The sequence below is a fragment of the Nomascus leucogenys genome, chromosome 17 (genome assembly GCF_006542625.1).
Source record: "Nomascus leucogenys isolate Asia chromosome 17, Asia_NLE_v1, whole genome shotgun sequence".
NCBI lineage: Eukaryota > Metazoa > Chordata > Mammalia > Primates > Hylobatidae > Nomascus > Nomascus leucogenys.
The window spans coordinates 4,627,202-4,643,996 of NC_044397.1; the positions used below are offsets into that span (position 1 = coordinate 4,627,202).

Here is a 16,795-nt window from a genome sequence, read left to right on the forward strand (position 1 = left end):
AATTCATTCTGAGCACCTACTATGTGCCAGGGACTATTCACCAGAGACTATTCTAGATGCTGGAGATAAAGCAATGGATAAATAGTGATTTTATGCAATTCTTTTCAGAATTCAAATAATGAAGAGAATTATATACTAATCTTTGAGAAGTGGAAAGTAGTATTGCCCATGATGGACAAAATAAGAAATAAGCTAAAAATTAGAAAGATTGTAATTGATAGAGAAACCAAAAAAAAAAAAAGTGTGATGTAAATGTATTGGGAAGATAGGAAGATTTGGGTGGTGTGAGTGAAAGCTAAATCCTCATATGTCAAAATAGGATGTTAAAATGCATAAATTAAGAATAAGTAACAGAAATCTGCACAGAGGTGGAGGAAGCTATGAAAAGAAACAGAACCAAGCCTGGCTCAGTGGCATGCACCTGTAGTCCTAACTACTTGGGAGGCTAATCCAGGAGGATGGCTTAAGTCCAGGAGTTTGAGCTCAGCCTGGGAAATGTAGAGAGACCTCGTTTCTACGAATTGAATGATAAATAAATAATTTTTATAAAAGATTCAATACAGTTATTCAAAGCGGTTGTATTTGGGAAAGAGCTATGGGGTACAGGACTCTGTTACTTGTTTTCACGTACATTTAGTACAGTATTTTGGTGTTTTTTAAGAAAAATTAGGATTGAATTATATCATAAGTTAACTATTAAATTATTTTTATAAATACAGGCATTTAGTAGCACTTGGTCTATTTTTGTGCTGTTTTTTTTTTTTTTTTTTTTTTTTGTCTTATGACTACTGTTCCTGACCATTAGATGGCAGCAGAAATATCTAGAACCATGGGTGGACATGAATTAGGGCATGGTTATATAGTTTCTCAGAGTGGCACCTGAACCTCCTATGACACAGTCATCTGGGGTGTTTGTTTAAAGTGCTGATCTTTAGTATAAATTTCTCCAGGGATCCACATTTACCCAAGTACCCTATAAAAATTACTTTTTGTGGCATTTACAAAAAAATGGATGAAGAGGAACCAAGAAACTGTTTCTATGTCCATACTTCATGCCACCAATAAGCTCTGGTTTCCTGTTCACACAGATGGTTCCTGGGGCTGGCTCTGTGCCTGCTATCCAAAGAATCCCTCTACCTGGAGCAGAGATGCTTGAAGAAGAGCCTCTCTACGTGAATGCCAAACAATACCACCGTATTCTTAAGAGGAGGCAAGCCCGAGCTAAACTAGAGGCAGAAGGGAAAATTCCAAAGGAGAGAAGGGTATGTATAACATTGGGAAGGATATAGGAGAGGAGAATAGCAGGATTCTACTTTTGAAATTATCTTTTACATGGCTTGTTTTCTCACATACCTTCCAAACAATTGACGTTAGATACTTGTTGTCTCTTTTGTAAGAGTTAGCATTTGTTATTACTATATGCAGCTGCAGTTACAACAACGAAAACAGTGGCTTAAATAAGATGTTATTCCTTTTCATACATAAAAGTAGTCCAGAGATAAATTATCCTGGACTGGTAGCACATTTTCACAGTTCTCAAGACCTGTTTCACTGCTTTAATATTGCTAGTGTGCTGTTCATAGTCCAAGATTCCTGCTTAGGCTTCAGCCTAGGAAGAAAGGGAACAAGAAAGGTACCCTTTCTTTTTTTTTTTTTTTTTTTTTCTGAGACTGAGTCTTGCTCTGTCACCCAGGCCGGAGTGCAGTGGCACAATCTCAGCTCACTGCAACCTCCACCTTCCATGTTCAAGTGATTCTCCTGCCTCAGCCTCCCAAGTAGCTGGGATTACAGGTGTGCGCCACCACGCCCAGCTTATTTTTGTATTTTTAGTAGAGACAGGGTTTCACCATTGTTGGCGAGGCTGGTCTCAAACTCCTGACCTCAGGTGATCCACCTGCCTCGGCCTCCCAAAGTGCCAGTATTATAGGCGTGAGCCACCGTACCTGGTCAGGTACCCTTTCTTTCAAGGAAACTTTGAAGAAGTTGTGTACCTTTCACTAGCCGGAATTTAGTTACCTGATCACATCTAACATGCAGATAAGGCTAGGAAAGTCCAGCCAGGTGTGGTGGCAAATGCCTGTAGTCCTACTTGGAAGGCTGAGGCAGGAGGATCACATGAGCCCAGGAATTCAAGGCTGCAGTGATTCATGATCATGCCACTGCAGTCCAGCAGCAAGGGTGTCAGAGTGAGACCCCGTTTCTAGAAAATAATAACAATAAACTTTAATGCTAGGAAAGTCTTTTTACTGAACACTCATTTGCTCAAATGAAATTTGGCCTGTTATTAAAGCAGAGGGAAGGGTATATATTTTGAAGTGTAGGTGGTAGTCTTTTTTTTTAAATTCATACTGTAAGCATTCACACTCTTACAGTAGTTATATATGGTTAGCTATATTACTTACTAGGTGTCTTCTCCAAAGCTTTCATCGTCATTCTAAGTCATAATTGTCCCTTGTGGCTTTGATCCCAGCTGTCTTAAACTTTGGAGAATGGAATTTGTGCACTAGATAACTGTGCTGGTTCTGGATAGTATTAATAGTTAAATGGTTTTATTTCTCGTTTTAGAAATACCTGCATGAGTCTCGGCACCGTCATGCCATGGCACGGAAGCGTGGTGAAGGTGGACGATTTTTCTCTCCAAAGGAAAAGGACAGTCCCCATATGCAGGTAGGAAGACATACCTTTTATTCTTCTCTTTATTACCTTGTATTGACTTGAGTTGAAGCCTTCAGCAGTGTCCTTTTGCTATTTTCATACTCTGGAACTACTCACATTCTCTAAACTGGATGCAATCTTATGTCTCTTTAGATTATCTTTTATCTTAAAATCACTAGGCCAGACTTGGTGGCTCATGCCTGTAATCCCAACACTTTGGGAGGCTGAGATGGGAAGCCCAGGATTTCAAGACCAGCCTGGGCAACATGGCAAAACTCCATCTCTACAAAAAAATACAAAAACTAGCCAGGCCTGGTGATGCATGCCTGTAGTCCCAGCTACTTGGAGGGCTGAGATGCTCTTCGTCTTTGTCAGTTATTACTATTCATTCTTTCTTGAAAATCACACTTTTCTTAATTTTCAAGGAACAAGTTTTATTTTTATTGAACAAGTTTTATTACCCCATCACAAATATAATTTGAATGTTTACTTGAGCCCAGGAGGTTGAGGCTACAGTGAACCAAGATGGCACCACTGCACTCTAGCCTGGGTGACAGAGTGAGACCCTGTCTCAAAAAAGAAAGAGTACTAAAGATTTTTAATCCAGTGGTCTTTCTTTGCTCTTCATCTTTGTCAGTTATTACTATTCATTCTTTCTTGAAAATCACACTTAATTTTCAAGGAACAAGTTTTATTTTTATTGAACAAGTTTTATTACCCCATCACAAATATAATTTATAAAAATTATATAAAAGTAAACACTTTTTTCCCTTCTAACTGATGTGAGCCTGGTCTAATTCTCTTCTTCGGCTTAGATTTATAAAATAGCTGCTTAATTTGGTTTCCCTTCTTCCACTTTTGTCCCCCTCTAGCCTACTCTCCACATCCTAGTGTGATCTTTTTAAAATGTTTATCCTGTCAAGTCCCTGTTCTGCTCAAGCTCCTTCAACCCCTACCCTTTCCCATTTGCGCTTGGACTGACATCCAAAGTGCTTACTACTATGCCCAGCAAAGCCTTACATGCTCCAGCTCCTGTCTACCTCTAACTGCATTTCTACTTCTTGGTCTCTATGCTGCTGTTTACTGTTCATTGGTCTATTTCCTGCCATGGGTCTTTGTCCTTAGAATTTTCAGTCTGTATGCCCTTTACTCTATCTTTTTCATGGCTATCTCCCTATCTGTTAGGTCTGGGTTTAATTAAATACCCTATCTAGAGTAGATCTCTTCTCTCTCAGTATGTTCTTACAACATCTTTTCTTTTCTTTTTCTGGAAGCAGTGGTGTGATTATGGCTCACTTTAGTCTTGACCTCCCAGCTCAAGTGATCCTCCCACTTTAGGCTCCCAAGTAGCTGGGACTATAGCCACGCACCACCATGCCCAGCTAATTTTTAAATTTTTTGTAGAGATGGAGTCTCACTTTGTTGCCCAGGCTGGTCTCAAACTCCTAGGCTCAAGCGATCCTCTCACCTTGGCCTCCCAAAGTGCTAGGATTACAGGCGCACACCATTGCACTTGGCCCTTTTCTTTACAGTGTAATAATTTAAGTTATTGAATTTTTCAAGATTGTTTCCTTCACTAGACTATAAGTTGTATAGAGGGTAGGGGATTGTTTTGTGCTCTGTTATATTTATTAGACTTAGTTCTATTTAAGTAAGTTATATTTAAGTACTGACAGATGTATTTGTTAGGTTTAATATCTAGTTCTGAACCAAGCAATCAGTGTTTCTTGAATTAATAGATTCCTCCCATTTGCTGATACTCCATTCTATATTAACATCACATTCCACTTGCTCTGTCGCAATATCCATCAAATTAATCTCCATTCTCCTCTAATTGGCCTTATGTAGTACTGCCAGATGGTTAAAGTGTGTTTTTTTTAACCTGCCAGTCCCCAGGTCACGGATGCATGCTATTAATAGTTCCTCATTTCTTAACTGCATCAAATCTCAAACTATTTCTGTATAACGTCTAAGCAACTTTGCTTTATCACCCCTCTCAACAGTCAAACTAGGTTTCCTCGGTGTCCCCACACATGAACACTAACAACTCTTTCAGTGCTATTAGTCCTCCCCTGTAGTGTGAGAGCCCCTCCTTTCTCATTGCTATTCATTCATACAGTGTATGAATGTGGGCCTGACAGCTATAGGGGGAACTCTCCTTGTGCCAGGAACTCTCCTCATTCTGTGTGCTAACAATATGATCTTGGTCGATTCAGCCTCTTTTATTTTTATCTGTAAAGTGGAATACTGTTGATACTTCACAGCAATGTTGTAGGGATTTCATTCCGTAATCCTAGTGCAGGGTGAGGTCAGTAAATGCTAGTTGTTTTTGCTCATTGTTCAAGACCCAGTTCCAGTCTTCCATCTCCAGAAGTCTTTCAGCTTTTTCTCAGATCCTGCCTACCAAGGCTTCAGAGCCTTGGTATGGGGGAACTAAAGGTGGTTCTTGCGGAGTGTTGAAAAAGCTTCCAAGGATTTATCCTTGTGTTAACACTGTAGGTCTTAAGTGAGAAACAGCATATAGAGTTTAGTGGAAAGAAGATTAAATGGGAGTCAGGAGATTTGGGAGTTAGCCCTCGCTGGGCTCCTAACTTTCTGACCCTGACCCTAGTCCACACAAATCACTTCATCCATCTGGTCTTCAGATTTATCTGTAAAATGAGTACATTAAATTATATAGATTCTAATGATTCTTTCCAGCCCTGCTAAGTACTCAGTATTTAAATGATGATCAAAAAACAGTGACAAAAATACAGCATGGCATGGTTTCTCTGGGTCTTTTCCTCAGACACCTGAATCTGAATACTCTTAACCCTTAAGTATAGAGAACAACACAAGGTTCTTAGGAAAGAAATACACTAACAGCCCTGCAGTGTTTCACCATGGAGTGCAGGCCAGACTTTAAATTCTTTTAAGAATAAGGTTTATTGTCTCTTCTTTCCTAATGGGGCTATACTTTAAGCCATGTATGCAGACTTAAGATGTATTATAAGCCTTTGATTTACTTGGTAAAGTTATGTGTATTCTCTTGGGGATAAGTAGTGAGAGCCATGAGTTCCTGTTGCTTTTGCAAAGGACTTTAATCATCGTGTCATCTTTGTCTCTAGGATCCAAACCAAGCCGATGAAGAAGCAATGACACAGATCATCCGAGTGTCCTAACCCCAGGCCATGTGATGGAGCTGATCAAGGTCATGTTTCTCACTGTTCCAGGAAATTGATCAACTCTTCCAACGGGACATTGATGATCACATTCTGCCCTTTTCTACAGGACAGAAACCACTTAGTTTTTAATAAGTGGCTCAGTATTACAATTGCCGCGATGCCTGGCAAATTGAAGTTGCAAGCCTTTGTCTTACTCTCTCAGTCAGGACCTATTTCAGACTGTTGATGACATTGACATTTCATGGATTCGGATGATGCAAGGAGACACCTGCCACCCCAGCAGTACACAAAGCACTTATGTTGACTGGTGAAGTCAGCCAGCCATCTCAGCAGGGAAGAACAACCTTCTCAACCAAAACTGCAATCAGGAAAGCAGCAGCCCACTCCTTCCCATGGAATCTAGACAGCATTTATCCCTCTGGTAGGGGAATCTCACACTGACTAACTGAATGGACGCTTTGTATTCAGAGATGGCTTCCAGGCAAGGAAGTTCTATCTTGTGATATGGAAACAATAAATTCCTGAGATACATTCTTCCAATCTGTGGTAATAATAATTCCTCTCTGCCCAGATGGTAGGTTGATATTTCTGGACTCTAGCCAAGCAAAAGCTAATTCTGGGGATAGAATGATAAAAGACTCAAGCACTAAAACTATACATTGCCAAATCTCTTTTTTTAGCTTTGAAAAGTTGTGGCCTGCTTGTCCCTCTGTTGACTGGTCATCTGGACCATCGTACTTGCTGTGGCTACTTCTAAGACAATGTAGAGGGTTACTGAACCTTGCAACTGCCTTTCCTAAGTAGAGAACAAGACTGTTCAACAACTTCTTTGCTGAAGCACTGAGGAGATTTGTAGTACTCCTCAAGGGAGAGCCAAACTAGAGATTTTCAATCATAGACTTTGTGACAGCATTTGGGGAACTGAAAGATTCATGTGTTTCAGCCTAGGAGGAGAGAGTGGGGGAGAGGGAGAGAGAGAGAGAGAGCATGTACACCCATATGTTATCATAGAGCACGATTCTCCAGTGGATGGATACCTGGAATGGATCATTAAGATAAAGAGAGTAATCCACATTTACTCTAGAACCTTTAACAAGCACTGAAAGGAAGAAGCCTGAGATTTGGTCCTTGACAATTTCTGGAAAGCACTGGTCAGTCACGCTGTCCTGGACAGAGTCCAAGTTACCCACTAAAGCTTTAGGTGGATGTTGGCCTCACTCCCGCAGCACAATGCTGGCCCTAGAAAGCGAGCATTTTCATTCTTCCATGGCAGCTGATTCTTTGGTGCCAGTTTTCATGTTTTCTCCATAGGCCTTGTGCAGAAAGGTTTTCTCATTGCATCCATACTGTGAGGAATAAACTGCAGACTGAAAGAAACATGCCTGCAGAGTCAGGAACTGGGCCACTGTTCCCAGAATGGGTTGTGCCTCAGAAATCTATTTCTCTTTTAGATGTTGAACCCTGAGAGAACTAAGATGATATTTCAGAAGAGTTGGCTGCCTTCTCTGGAAACAAGGAAAACCCAATAATTCTGAGGAACACTGGGGGTTAAATAACCAAGAATAAAAATTGGTTCTTCTTTGACTTCAGCTTAACTGTATTAAGACAGAAATTAAGCCCTCTAAAAACACCACAAAGAGAGATCATTGTAATGATAGAAATAGAGGTACAGAGCTATGCAAAGGAAACAGGAAGTGAAATATTCCTAGTCCCAGGGATCTGGTAATCTGTCCTGGCTTCCAGATGTCAAAGGACTGATCCTTTGGTAAGCTCACTAGAAACTTCTGGCTCTACAAGAGTTTGGGATATTAATGTTATTCAGTAAGTCCCAAGTTTTTCAGAGGATAGATTACTAACAATGAGGAATTTATATTCCTTGGTTAATTTAGGAGTCTAAGATGCAGAGTTCAGAAAGAAATTACTCAGACCTAACTCTGAGTGCTTAAGCCGCCAACAGTTAGAAGATGCTATTTATTTGTGTCTGTAAGTTTGTACATAGCAATGCCAGCCTTGTTGCTGAATTTTTTATTTGGGGGGGGATGAGTTTGAATTTTGTTTGAAATGCTTCAGTTGTCATTTTGTCATTGCATTTCAAATAGCTCATGACCCTTTTCTTGTGGTCACTTTAGCACACCATAGTAGCCCACAAAGTGGGGGAGGGTATTGACGTTTGGATTTTTTCTTTGATACTGGTTCTTTTATTCATTTTTGTGACTGTAGTGATGACTTTACAGATGGAGTAAGAGTGAATGGATGAATGAATAATTGGTTTAATGCCTAGTTATGCAACTTGAGTGCTTTTTTTTTTTTTTTGCAGGATAATTTTAAGTGTACATATTTTAACTGCACTGGTACATGTGAACATGTCAGTGTTGATGCCACTGGACCAACAGAGCATTTTGTGGCTATAGGGTGCCTGGTAATAATGTCTTGATTTTTCTTTGGGATTCAACTATATCGAAGGTTTTTCCCCCAGCAGTACGGGGGTGTACAGGTGATCGATCATTAATGTCATTGCAATTGTTATTTTTTAAAATAAATTTATAAAAATAACCGAAAAGTAATGTGACTTTTGAGGACTCTGCAACTCCTGGGTTCTAGTTTGTGTTTCCAGTGTTGAAATTGTGATCTCCCCCGACAAGACTTGTCTGCATGGACAGTGTCTCTGTAAACAGTACCAAACTTGTAATGTCTGGGCCTCTTAGCTTTATCTCCCCTTAATTTCTTCCCTTTTGGCCCTTCCACCCTGTTGAGATATTTTCTGTCACCTGCAGGCTGATCATACATTTGATGCTACTACTGGAAGTGTTTATCAAAATGTGATGAAGTAATTCCATGAAAAAAATTAGCCCTTATGACAAAAACAGCCTTGATTAAGTATTGTAGAATTTCAGGTAATGAAGATGTACTTTTTACATTTTGTTAGATTTTGTTTTGGCAGAAGACCAAAACAAAAGTACTTTTCTGGTTGTTAAAAATCCACAGCATGCTTACCTTGTTACTGTTTTACCTTACGGTCGCTGGGAATGTAAGCAACAAAAACTAGAAGCCTCCGATACGCCATTATCCACCCACAAGAGACAAACAGCCCGAGGAAGCATTCATGATGAGAGCAGTAGACCTGCCCTGGCAGATAAGAGAGGAGAAACTCTCCACAATGAAGGAAAAGGACTGACAGTATTTGATAGCTTTAGTCAAACTGTGCTTGAGTTTGGCTTAGATTTATGCCAGTGGAACCTGTCCTTACCAAATTCAGAGATGACCGAAGATTCTACTCTGTGGTATGGGGGAAAGACCTCTCGATATTTATCTCACACCAACGGCTTTATCGTAGGAGCGTCTTCACCTCCCCCGTTTCCAGTAGAAAAGGCAGCTTTGCTCCTTTGAAAGCGCGGACCGCCGCACCTCCAGCCCCTTCTCCCCGCGGAAGTCAGCCCCGCGAAGGCTGTGGGAAGGTGGTAGGGCGGGGACTGCAGCCGCTTCCGATTGGCGTTGCCCCAAGGAAGCCTGCGCGGATTGGTCGGCGGCAGGGCCCCCAAGAGAGCCTGCGGTGCGGATTCGCTGCTACGTGGCTGGACACTGTTTCCGGTACCTAGGCGGGCAGCCATGGTGACGGGCGAGCGGGATGCGACGCCGCCTCTGTGGCCTGTGGAGGCCCGCTTGGCGGCGCTGCTTCCCGACCTACTGGTCTTTCGGAAGCCCCGGGAATTGGAACCCGAGCTCGCCAAGGCCCAGGGCGCCCTCCTAGGCGTCCATGTGACGGGTGAGGGCGACGGCCGGCACTTCAGTCTCCTGGCCTGCGGGAGAGGCGGCCTTTGGGTCCAAGCCTGTGGAGGCGTCGACGGTTACAGGCCTAGCCTTCCGCGAGCTAAGGCACAGTTTAACTTCGTGCCGCGGCTTCCGCAGGAAACTTTGAGTATCTTCGTTTTAGCGTGGGAGGACATCTTTTGGGATGAACCGGCTCAGACCTTGAGCTCACCTCAAAGATGATGAAATCGAAACTCAGAGGAAAGGATTTTTACAGGATCACGCGGCGGGCTTTGAACCCGTTTTTCCCAACCCCGAGCATTTTCTATTAAGCGTTCTGTTTCAGTTATTTTATTCGTTCAGTTTATTCATTCTTGGCGTCGTAAGTATATGCCCGCCGTTGTTCCGGCCGTAGCTATCTAGCAGCCACTCCGCAAGTCGTTCATTTAACAAATACTTATTCTGTGTCAGGGATATGAAGATGGGTGATACCAGATGCCTGTCCTTACTGTGTGAGTGGTTCTCTAGCCAGACATGAGGAGGGATCCTATTGTTTCCCATAGCCAGGCAGCCTAAGAGAGTAGGGGAAAGAGCTGGCTCCAGATGAAAAGGGCACCATCTCCAGCTCTTGGAAGCAGAGAGGATGGTCCTCTGGATTCCCAGTGGCAGCGGCAACCAACCTGGCCCTTAGTAGTTTCTAAGTTACACCATGTTAATGGATAAAGGAATTACTCAGCTTGAAGGGATCTGTTTACTTTACACTAGCCTGATGTGTGGGGAGAAAGGGGCCAAAAAGTTTAGAATTTGGAGTTAACATCGTAATTTCTGCTTTGTTGGTCAGGGTTTACAGCATTAATGGACAGGTTCAGCCTGACCTGCAAGTCGGAACGTGACATGGACAAACTGGCCCACATCTTCAGTTATTACATTAGTGACATCGTGGAGCGTGAGTGATCATTGTAGGATAACAAGGTGTGGTGCTGGGCTCCTGGGGGTTTATAAAAGAAGGGGGCCAGAAGTACTTTAAAACAGGTACCAAAGGGTCATTCCTTTAGCATCATTCATCTTTGGTTTCTTCAAGTTGCCACTGAAAAGCTAGACCTTTGGCTATTATCTGCCGTTCTACCCAGTCTCACATTCTATTGACTCATTGTTCAAAGGCGGGGCAGGAGGAGCTAATTTACTTTGCACATTTGTATTTTATTTGAAAATAAAGTATTCTCTTCTAACAATAATGTATCTCAAGTGTGTATTTAGACAAAATTTATAAAACATCTTTTTATTATTATATTTTGATCCTGTGAGGAAGGAATAGGTGTTTTCTTATTTTCTGCCATGTATTAAGCTTTTAGATATTTGCCAGATATCCAGTATCTGGAAAAAACTCATTTGTGCAGTACCCATGTTTTGAGTACCTACTCTGTGACATGGACAGAGTCCATGTCCAATAGGTGCAGGCAGGGCAAGAACCCACTCTTGAACTTTTTAGTTAGGCCTACCCAACAGAAATTACTCCGACCTTATACCTTTTAGTACTTACGTAACATTCTCATCCTTTACTGACAGTGCCCTGTATGCTTCTGTCCATCATTCTGAGATTCACTAGAATAATTACTTTGAGGCATCTCCGTTAAGAATTTGATTATTTGACTTACCTCTTATCCTTAAGGAACACATATGGAAGGTCGTTTGCTTTTTCTCATAGGTTTGGATGAAGGGGAAGATAAAAATTCTATATCGTGTATGTACTCTAATACCAGCAACTTCTGGGTACTAGAAATACAGGGGAAAGTAAGAGTACCCTCGTGGAGTTTCCATTTTAGTGGGACAGACAATAAGTAAACACAATAATTGTAGCTTATACATTCTATCAAGGAAATAAACATAGCATAGTGGTAAAAAAATAATAATAATTTTAGGGTAGGGGAGTGTTTGAGACAGGGTGGTCATAGGAGGCTCCTCTGAGGAGGTATTATTTAAGCTGACACATGAAGGATGAGGGGAACAGCTTGTGAAGAACTAGGGGTAAAGCATTTCAGACAGAATACCAAGTGCAAAGGTTCTGAGACAGGAGAAAGCTCGGCATGCTCTAGGAGCTAAAAGAAGGCCAGTGCAGGCCAAAATGTAGCTCGCAGGGTGAAGAGTGGTTTGAGGCAAGGTTGGGGGATGGTAGCTATGAGACCACCAAGCTCTGTAGTCCATAGTGAAGAGTTGGAATTATATATTTCTGTATAAAGGAAAACTGGAAAGGTCTAGCAGGGGAGTAATATGATCTGATTAACACTTTAAAGCTGATTTTGGCTACCTTGTGGAGATTGAATGCTGGTGGAGAGTGAATTTAAGAATAGAAGCTGGAAGAGGCAGTTGTCTTGGAAAGATGATGGAGATTTTATCTAGAGCAGTGGTTCTCAACCTCAGCTGTGGTTGCCTGAGGAGCTTTTTAATTGTTTTTTCTTTTTTCTATTTTTTTTTTTTTTTTGTAAGAGACTGGGGTCTCAGTATGTTGCCAAGTTTGTCTTGAACTCTAGAGCTTAAAAGGTTCTTCTGCCTCAACCTCTCAAATAGCTGGGACTGCAGGTACCATACCACCTTGTCTATCTAAAAATCTTAATGCCTAAGCTTCACCCCAGGCCATTTAAATCAGAATTTCTTGAGGTTGGCCCAGGAATAAGATCTTTTAAAGTTACATAGGCAATTTCAATGTGCAGTCAAGACTGAAGATTGTTGGTATAGAGGTATGGCAGGGGAGCCGCGTGGGGTAGATTAACCTGAAATATATTTTGCAGGTTCAACAGATAGGAGTTGCTAATACATTGAATTTCAGTGGGAAGTGGTGAGAAAAAGGACTCAGTTTTTTGGCTTTCATAAATGAATTGATCGTGTCATTTACCAAGAGAGGAAAGACTGAACATTGAGAAAGAAAATCAAGAGTTCTGTTTTGAGTATGTTGAGTTTGAGATGCCAATAAGTCATTCAAGTGGAGAATGACTCCATTCAAGTGGAGAATCCAGCTATGATTGAGCCTGGAGCTCAGAGAAGAGATCCCTGTTAGAGATGAAAATGTGAGTTGATGGCATAAAGTGGGACTTAAAGTTAAGAACTGATTGAGTTCATGTTGGGAGAGCATAAATAAAGAGAAAGAGCCTTTGGCTGAGGCTTGAGGAACTCCAGGGGAGGATTATGACAAGGGAGAAAGAACCTGAAAAAGAGACTACAAACAGCCAGTGAGGTAGGATATTGTGGTGTTCCTGAAGCCAAAGGAGAGGCAGTGTCTCTAGAAGAAAGCTGCAGCTAGCTGGGTTGAAAATGACAGCTGTCAAGTACAGTGAGGTCAGAGAAGTATTGAATTCAGCAAGATTAATGCCGTTGATGACCTTGATAATTTGAAGTGGTGGAGGTAGAAGTCAGAGTGGGGTAAGCTGAGAAAAAGAATGGCAGAGAAAACATTTAAGAGGAAGAGTAAATGGGAGATGAGGAAAATATATATAGCCAACTTTTTTGAGATTTGGGGATTTTGTTTGTTGTGAATGTAGCAGGAAAAAATTGGAGCTAATAGGCAGAAGAGAAGGTAGAACCAAGAATATGTGGGTTATTTTTGTGTGTTTTGTTTCTGTTTTTTAAGCTATTGATGAGAATATTTCAGTAGAGAGATTAGGAACGGTGTGAAGTTCTTGAGAAGGTAACAGGGGATAAGATTCCTATCACAAATGGGGTGGCTTTGAAGAGGGCGGGAATTCTTCTATTTCAGAAACGATGTATGTAGGTACAGATAGATTTGGGGGAAAAATGAAGGGAAGGAAGAAGGAGCCTGAGTCTTGGAGTGAGCAAATGGACAAGAATGACGTCAGGATAAACTCAGTAGGCCATTCTTTTGACCATATATGATTCTGCCCTGATCTGGTTTATATCTGATTTTGACTCATTTTCCTGTCTCTTCCTTACTTGATTTCAGATGTTCTCTGTTTTGGAGGGGATATCCTAAATGTCACAGGTATTTTTTTAGTTTTTCTGAATACTTAAAAGACTGTGAGTGAGGAGGACTATATTTAGGTGGAATTCAGCATATTGGTTTATTCAGCATTGTTTGATTAATAGGTACTGGACCCTGGGGATACAAAGATGAGGAAGACATAGTCTGTGCCTCAAAGGATCCCCCCGTCTAATGGAAAAGCTTTGCCCAAATTAAACTCTCACATGCTTTGCATTTTTGTTTAAATTGAAGGACAGCAAAATAAATGCCAATAAAGCATTCTTGAGAAAACTAATGAGAAATTTGGTCATTAATAGCAGAAGCTAAACATGAGATGGGGAGGAGTCAAGCATGTCCTATCTGGAGAACTCAGGATCACTAACAGCTGTATGCCCCGGAGTTGGCCTGTCTTCTTATTTAAACATAATAAAACCAGCCATCAAATTATATATGAACTTGAACCCACATTTTATGAATCTTTTGCTAGTACCTCTCCTCCTCTGTTAGTATACTGGTGGAAGGAAGGTTACCAAAAATATCCTTAGGATCATTTAAACTTCTGCCTAGTTATGTTTTTATTTACTGAATGATTTTGAGGATCTGAAGCAGTATTTTAACCTAGCATAATGTATACAACCAAGAAACCTTGCCTGATAACTTACTTGATATCCACACTGGGTCAAGTTGATCTTCTGCATTACTGGGACTTTGCCCTGGACCAAGTAAGTCTAGATATTTGGTCCCCATCAGCCTATCCTGTGTGTCTGCAGGGAACATGCTCCTGGCACTCTGGAGAGTAGAACAAAATCAACTGAGTGACATCATTACCTTGGTGGCAAAATGCAGTCTGGAGATACAGGAGAAATTTGGGATCTATCATACCAGAGAAGGCCAGGACCTGCAGTTAAAGATAGGTAGTACCTCCGAAAAGAGTGATCCAGTTGGGCGAGGGGGAACCCACTATAAAAACCTCAAAAGATAAATGATAAACTGGGAAAAAACATTTGCAATTCATATAGACAAAGGGTGAATTGCTCTACTAGGGAAAGAGCACTTAGAAATCAAGAAACCAATAATACTCTTAAGAGAAAAATGGACAAAGGACATGAGTAAATCATATATAGACAAGGAAATGCATGTCTTTTAACACGTAAAAAGATGATCAACATTCATAATAAGAAAAATGCCAACTGGAAGTACACTGACTACCTGTCTTACCTATAGATAGGCAAAACTTCAGATGCTGGACAATGTACTCTTTGGTGAGTCTGAGGAATGAGCTTTTTCTTACTGTGAGTGAACAAACAGCATAAGGGTGATTTGGCAATCTTTATTTATTTTTTATTGTCTTTATTGTATTTTTTATGCCAACAAAAACTAAACCATATAAAAATATGTATTAAAAAATCTTGTTTTCACTTACATACCATCTATACTGTTTACTCTTACAAGTGCATTTATTCCTTAACCTAGCAATCCTTCTGGACATCCTATAGGTATACGTGCACACATCTGAAATGTTGCATGTGCAAGGTTATTGATTGTAATATGGTTTGTAATTTTAAAACATTGAAAACTATTTATAGGAGACTGGTTAAGTAAATAATATGTATACTCAATAAGATTATCTGCAACTTTAAAAAAATAAGATGTCTTGATATGGCAGTATCCCCAAGATATAGTTAAGTGAAAAAAAGTAAGATACAAAACAGCGTGTTTAGTATGCTACCATTTGTGTAAGGAGGAAAATAAGAATTTTTCTTATTTGTTTATATCTTTTTTTTTTTTTGAGATGGAGTCTTGCTCTGTCACCCAGGCTGGAGTGCAGTGGCGCCATCTCGGCTCACTGCAGGCTCCACGTCCCGGGTTCACACCATTCTCTTGCCTCAGCCTCCTGAGTAGCTGGGACTACAGGCGCCCATCACCACGCCTGGCTAATTTTTTTGTATTTTTAGTAGAAACGGGGTTTCACCGTGTTAGCCAGGATGTTCTCGATCTCCTGACCTCGTGTTCCGCCCACCTCAGCCTCCCAAAGTGCTAGAATTACAGACTTGAGCCACCGCACCCGGCCTATTTGTTTATATCTTGTATAAAGAAACACTGGAAAAAATATATAAGAAACTAATAAAATTACTAATATCAGGAAAATAGTAAAGATGGTCATGTAGGTAGAAGCAAGATTTTAAAATATATATTCTTTCATATAGTTTAGTTTTTGAACTATGTTATTGATTGACAGAATCAAAAATATAATACAATATAATAAAAATTAAAAAGCTACATACAGAGGCCAAAGTTTCACCAATGGCAGAGTCAGGATTGGAGGGGAAGCTCAATATACAAAGCTCCTTCACAAGGGTTCAGAAACCTCCTTAAGGGCAAAAGTTGGCTCCAGCTATTCTTTCATGTTTTGAGGAGCAGTGGTAAATAATTATATTCTGTCGTATATGGCATCTCTTTTGTCCTGCCATCTTTTTTGTTTCTTTTGGTTTTTGTTGTATTAAGGATAATTGATACTATACACTGGCATATTTATACACTTTTGAAACCATCACCACAATAAAGATAGCGAACATACTTATCACTCAAAAAGTCTCCTTGTGCCCCTTTGTACATTCTTCTTCCACTACTCTCCTTCACCATCTCCAGACAGACAAAATGTCCATCTCCAGGTGTATTATATAAGAGAAGGACATCTGGGGGAATAATTTTTTTTTTTTTTTTGAGATGGAGTCTCACTCTGTTGCCCAGGCTGGCATGCAGTGGCATGGTCTTGGCTCACTGCAACCTCCACCTCTAGGGTTCAAGCGATTCTTTTGCCTAAGCCTCCTGAGTAGCTGGGATTATAGGCGTGCACCACCATGCCTGGCTAATTTTTTTTTTCTGTATTTTTAGTAGAGACAGGGTTTCACCATGTTGGTCAGGCTAGTCTCGAACTCCCAACCTCAGGTCATCTGCCTGTCTCAGCCTCCCAAAGTGCTGGGATTACAGGTATGAGCCACTGTGCCTGGCCGTAAGGTATTATTTTTAAAGGTTAGCTCACCTAAGACTTCCATAGCTGAGGGCAGTAACAAGATTGGCATGATGCACAGAGCCATGCAGGGATTCCAGACCCCTCCTGTTGCATTGTTTCCCAATTGAATTTGGCTCTTCTCCATTTATCTCGTTTTTTCTGGATAGGTCTGTCTGCAGGTCAGATTTCCCAGGTTATTGTTGGAGATGAGTGGCACCTCTTGGTGATTGGGCAGGATGTAGATGA

The 16,795-nt window shown here is 40.9% G+C and overlaps 1 protein-coding gene across 3 annotated transcripts in view; it reads left to right on the forward strand.

The window, feature by feature from the left end:
• The window catches only part of NFYA (nuclear transcription factor Y subunit alpha), a 27,270-nt gene extending 18,765 nt beyond the window's left edge, over positions 1–8,505 (forward strand). For 2 of the 3 annotated variants that reach the window (XM_030795837.1, XM_030795836.1), the window contains exons 8-10: positions 1,089–1,262; positions 2,566–2,667; positions 5,763–7,403. In XM_030795837.1, coding sequence (XP_030651697.1) covers positions 1,089–1,262; positions 2,566–2,667; positions 5,763–5,816 — 330 coding nt within the window. In that variant the 3' untranslated portion in view covers positions 5,817–7,403. Of the gene's footprint in view, positions 1–1,088; positions 1,263–2,565; positions 2,668–5,762 lie in introns of all 3 variants that reach the window. The other variant, XM_003266306.3, reaches the window with a different exon arrangement.
• Positions 8,506–16,795: the final 8,290 nt, after the last annotated feature.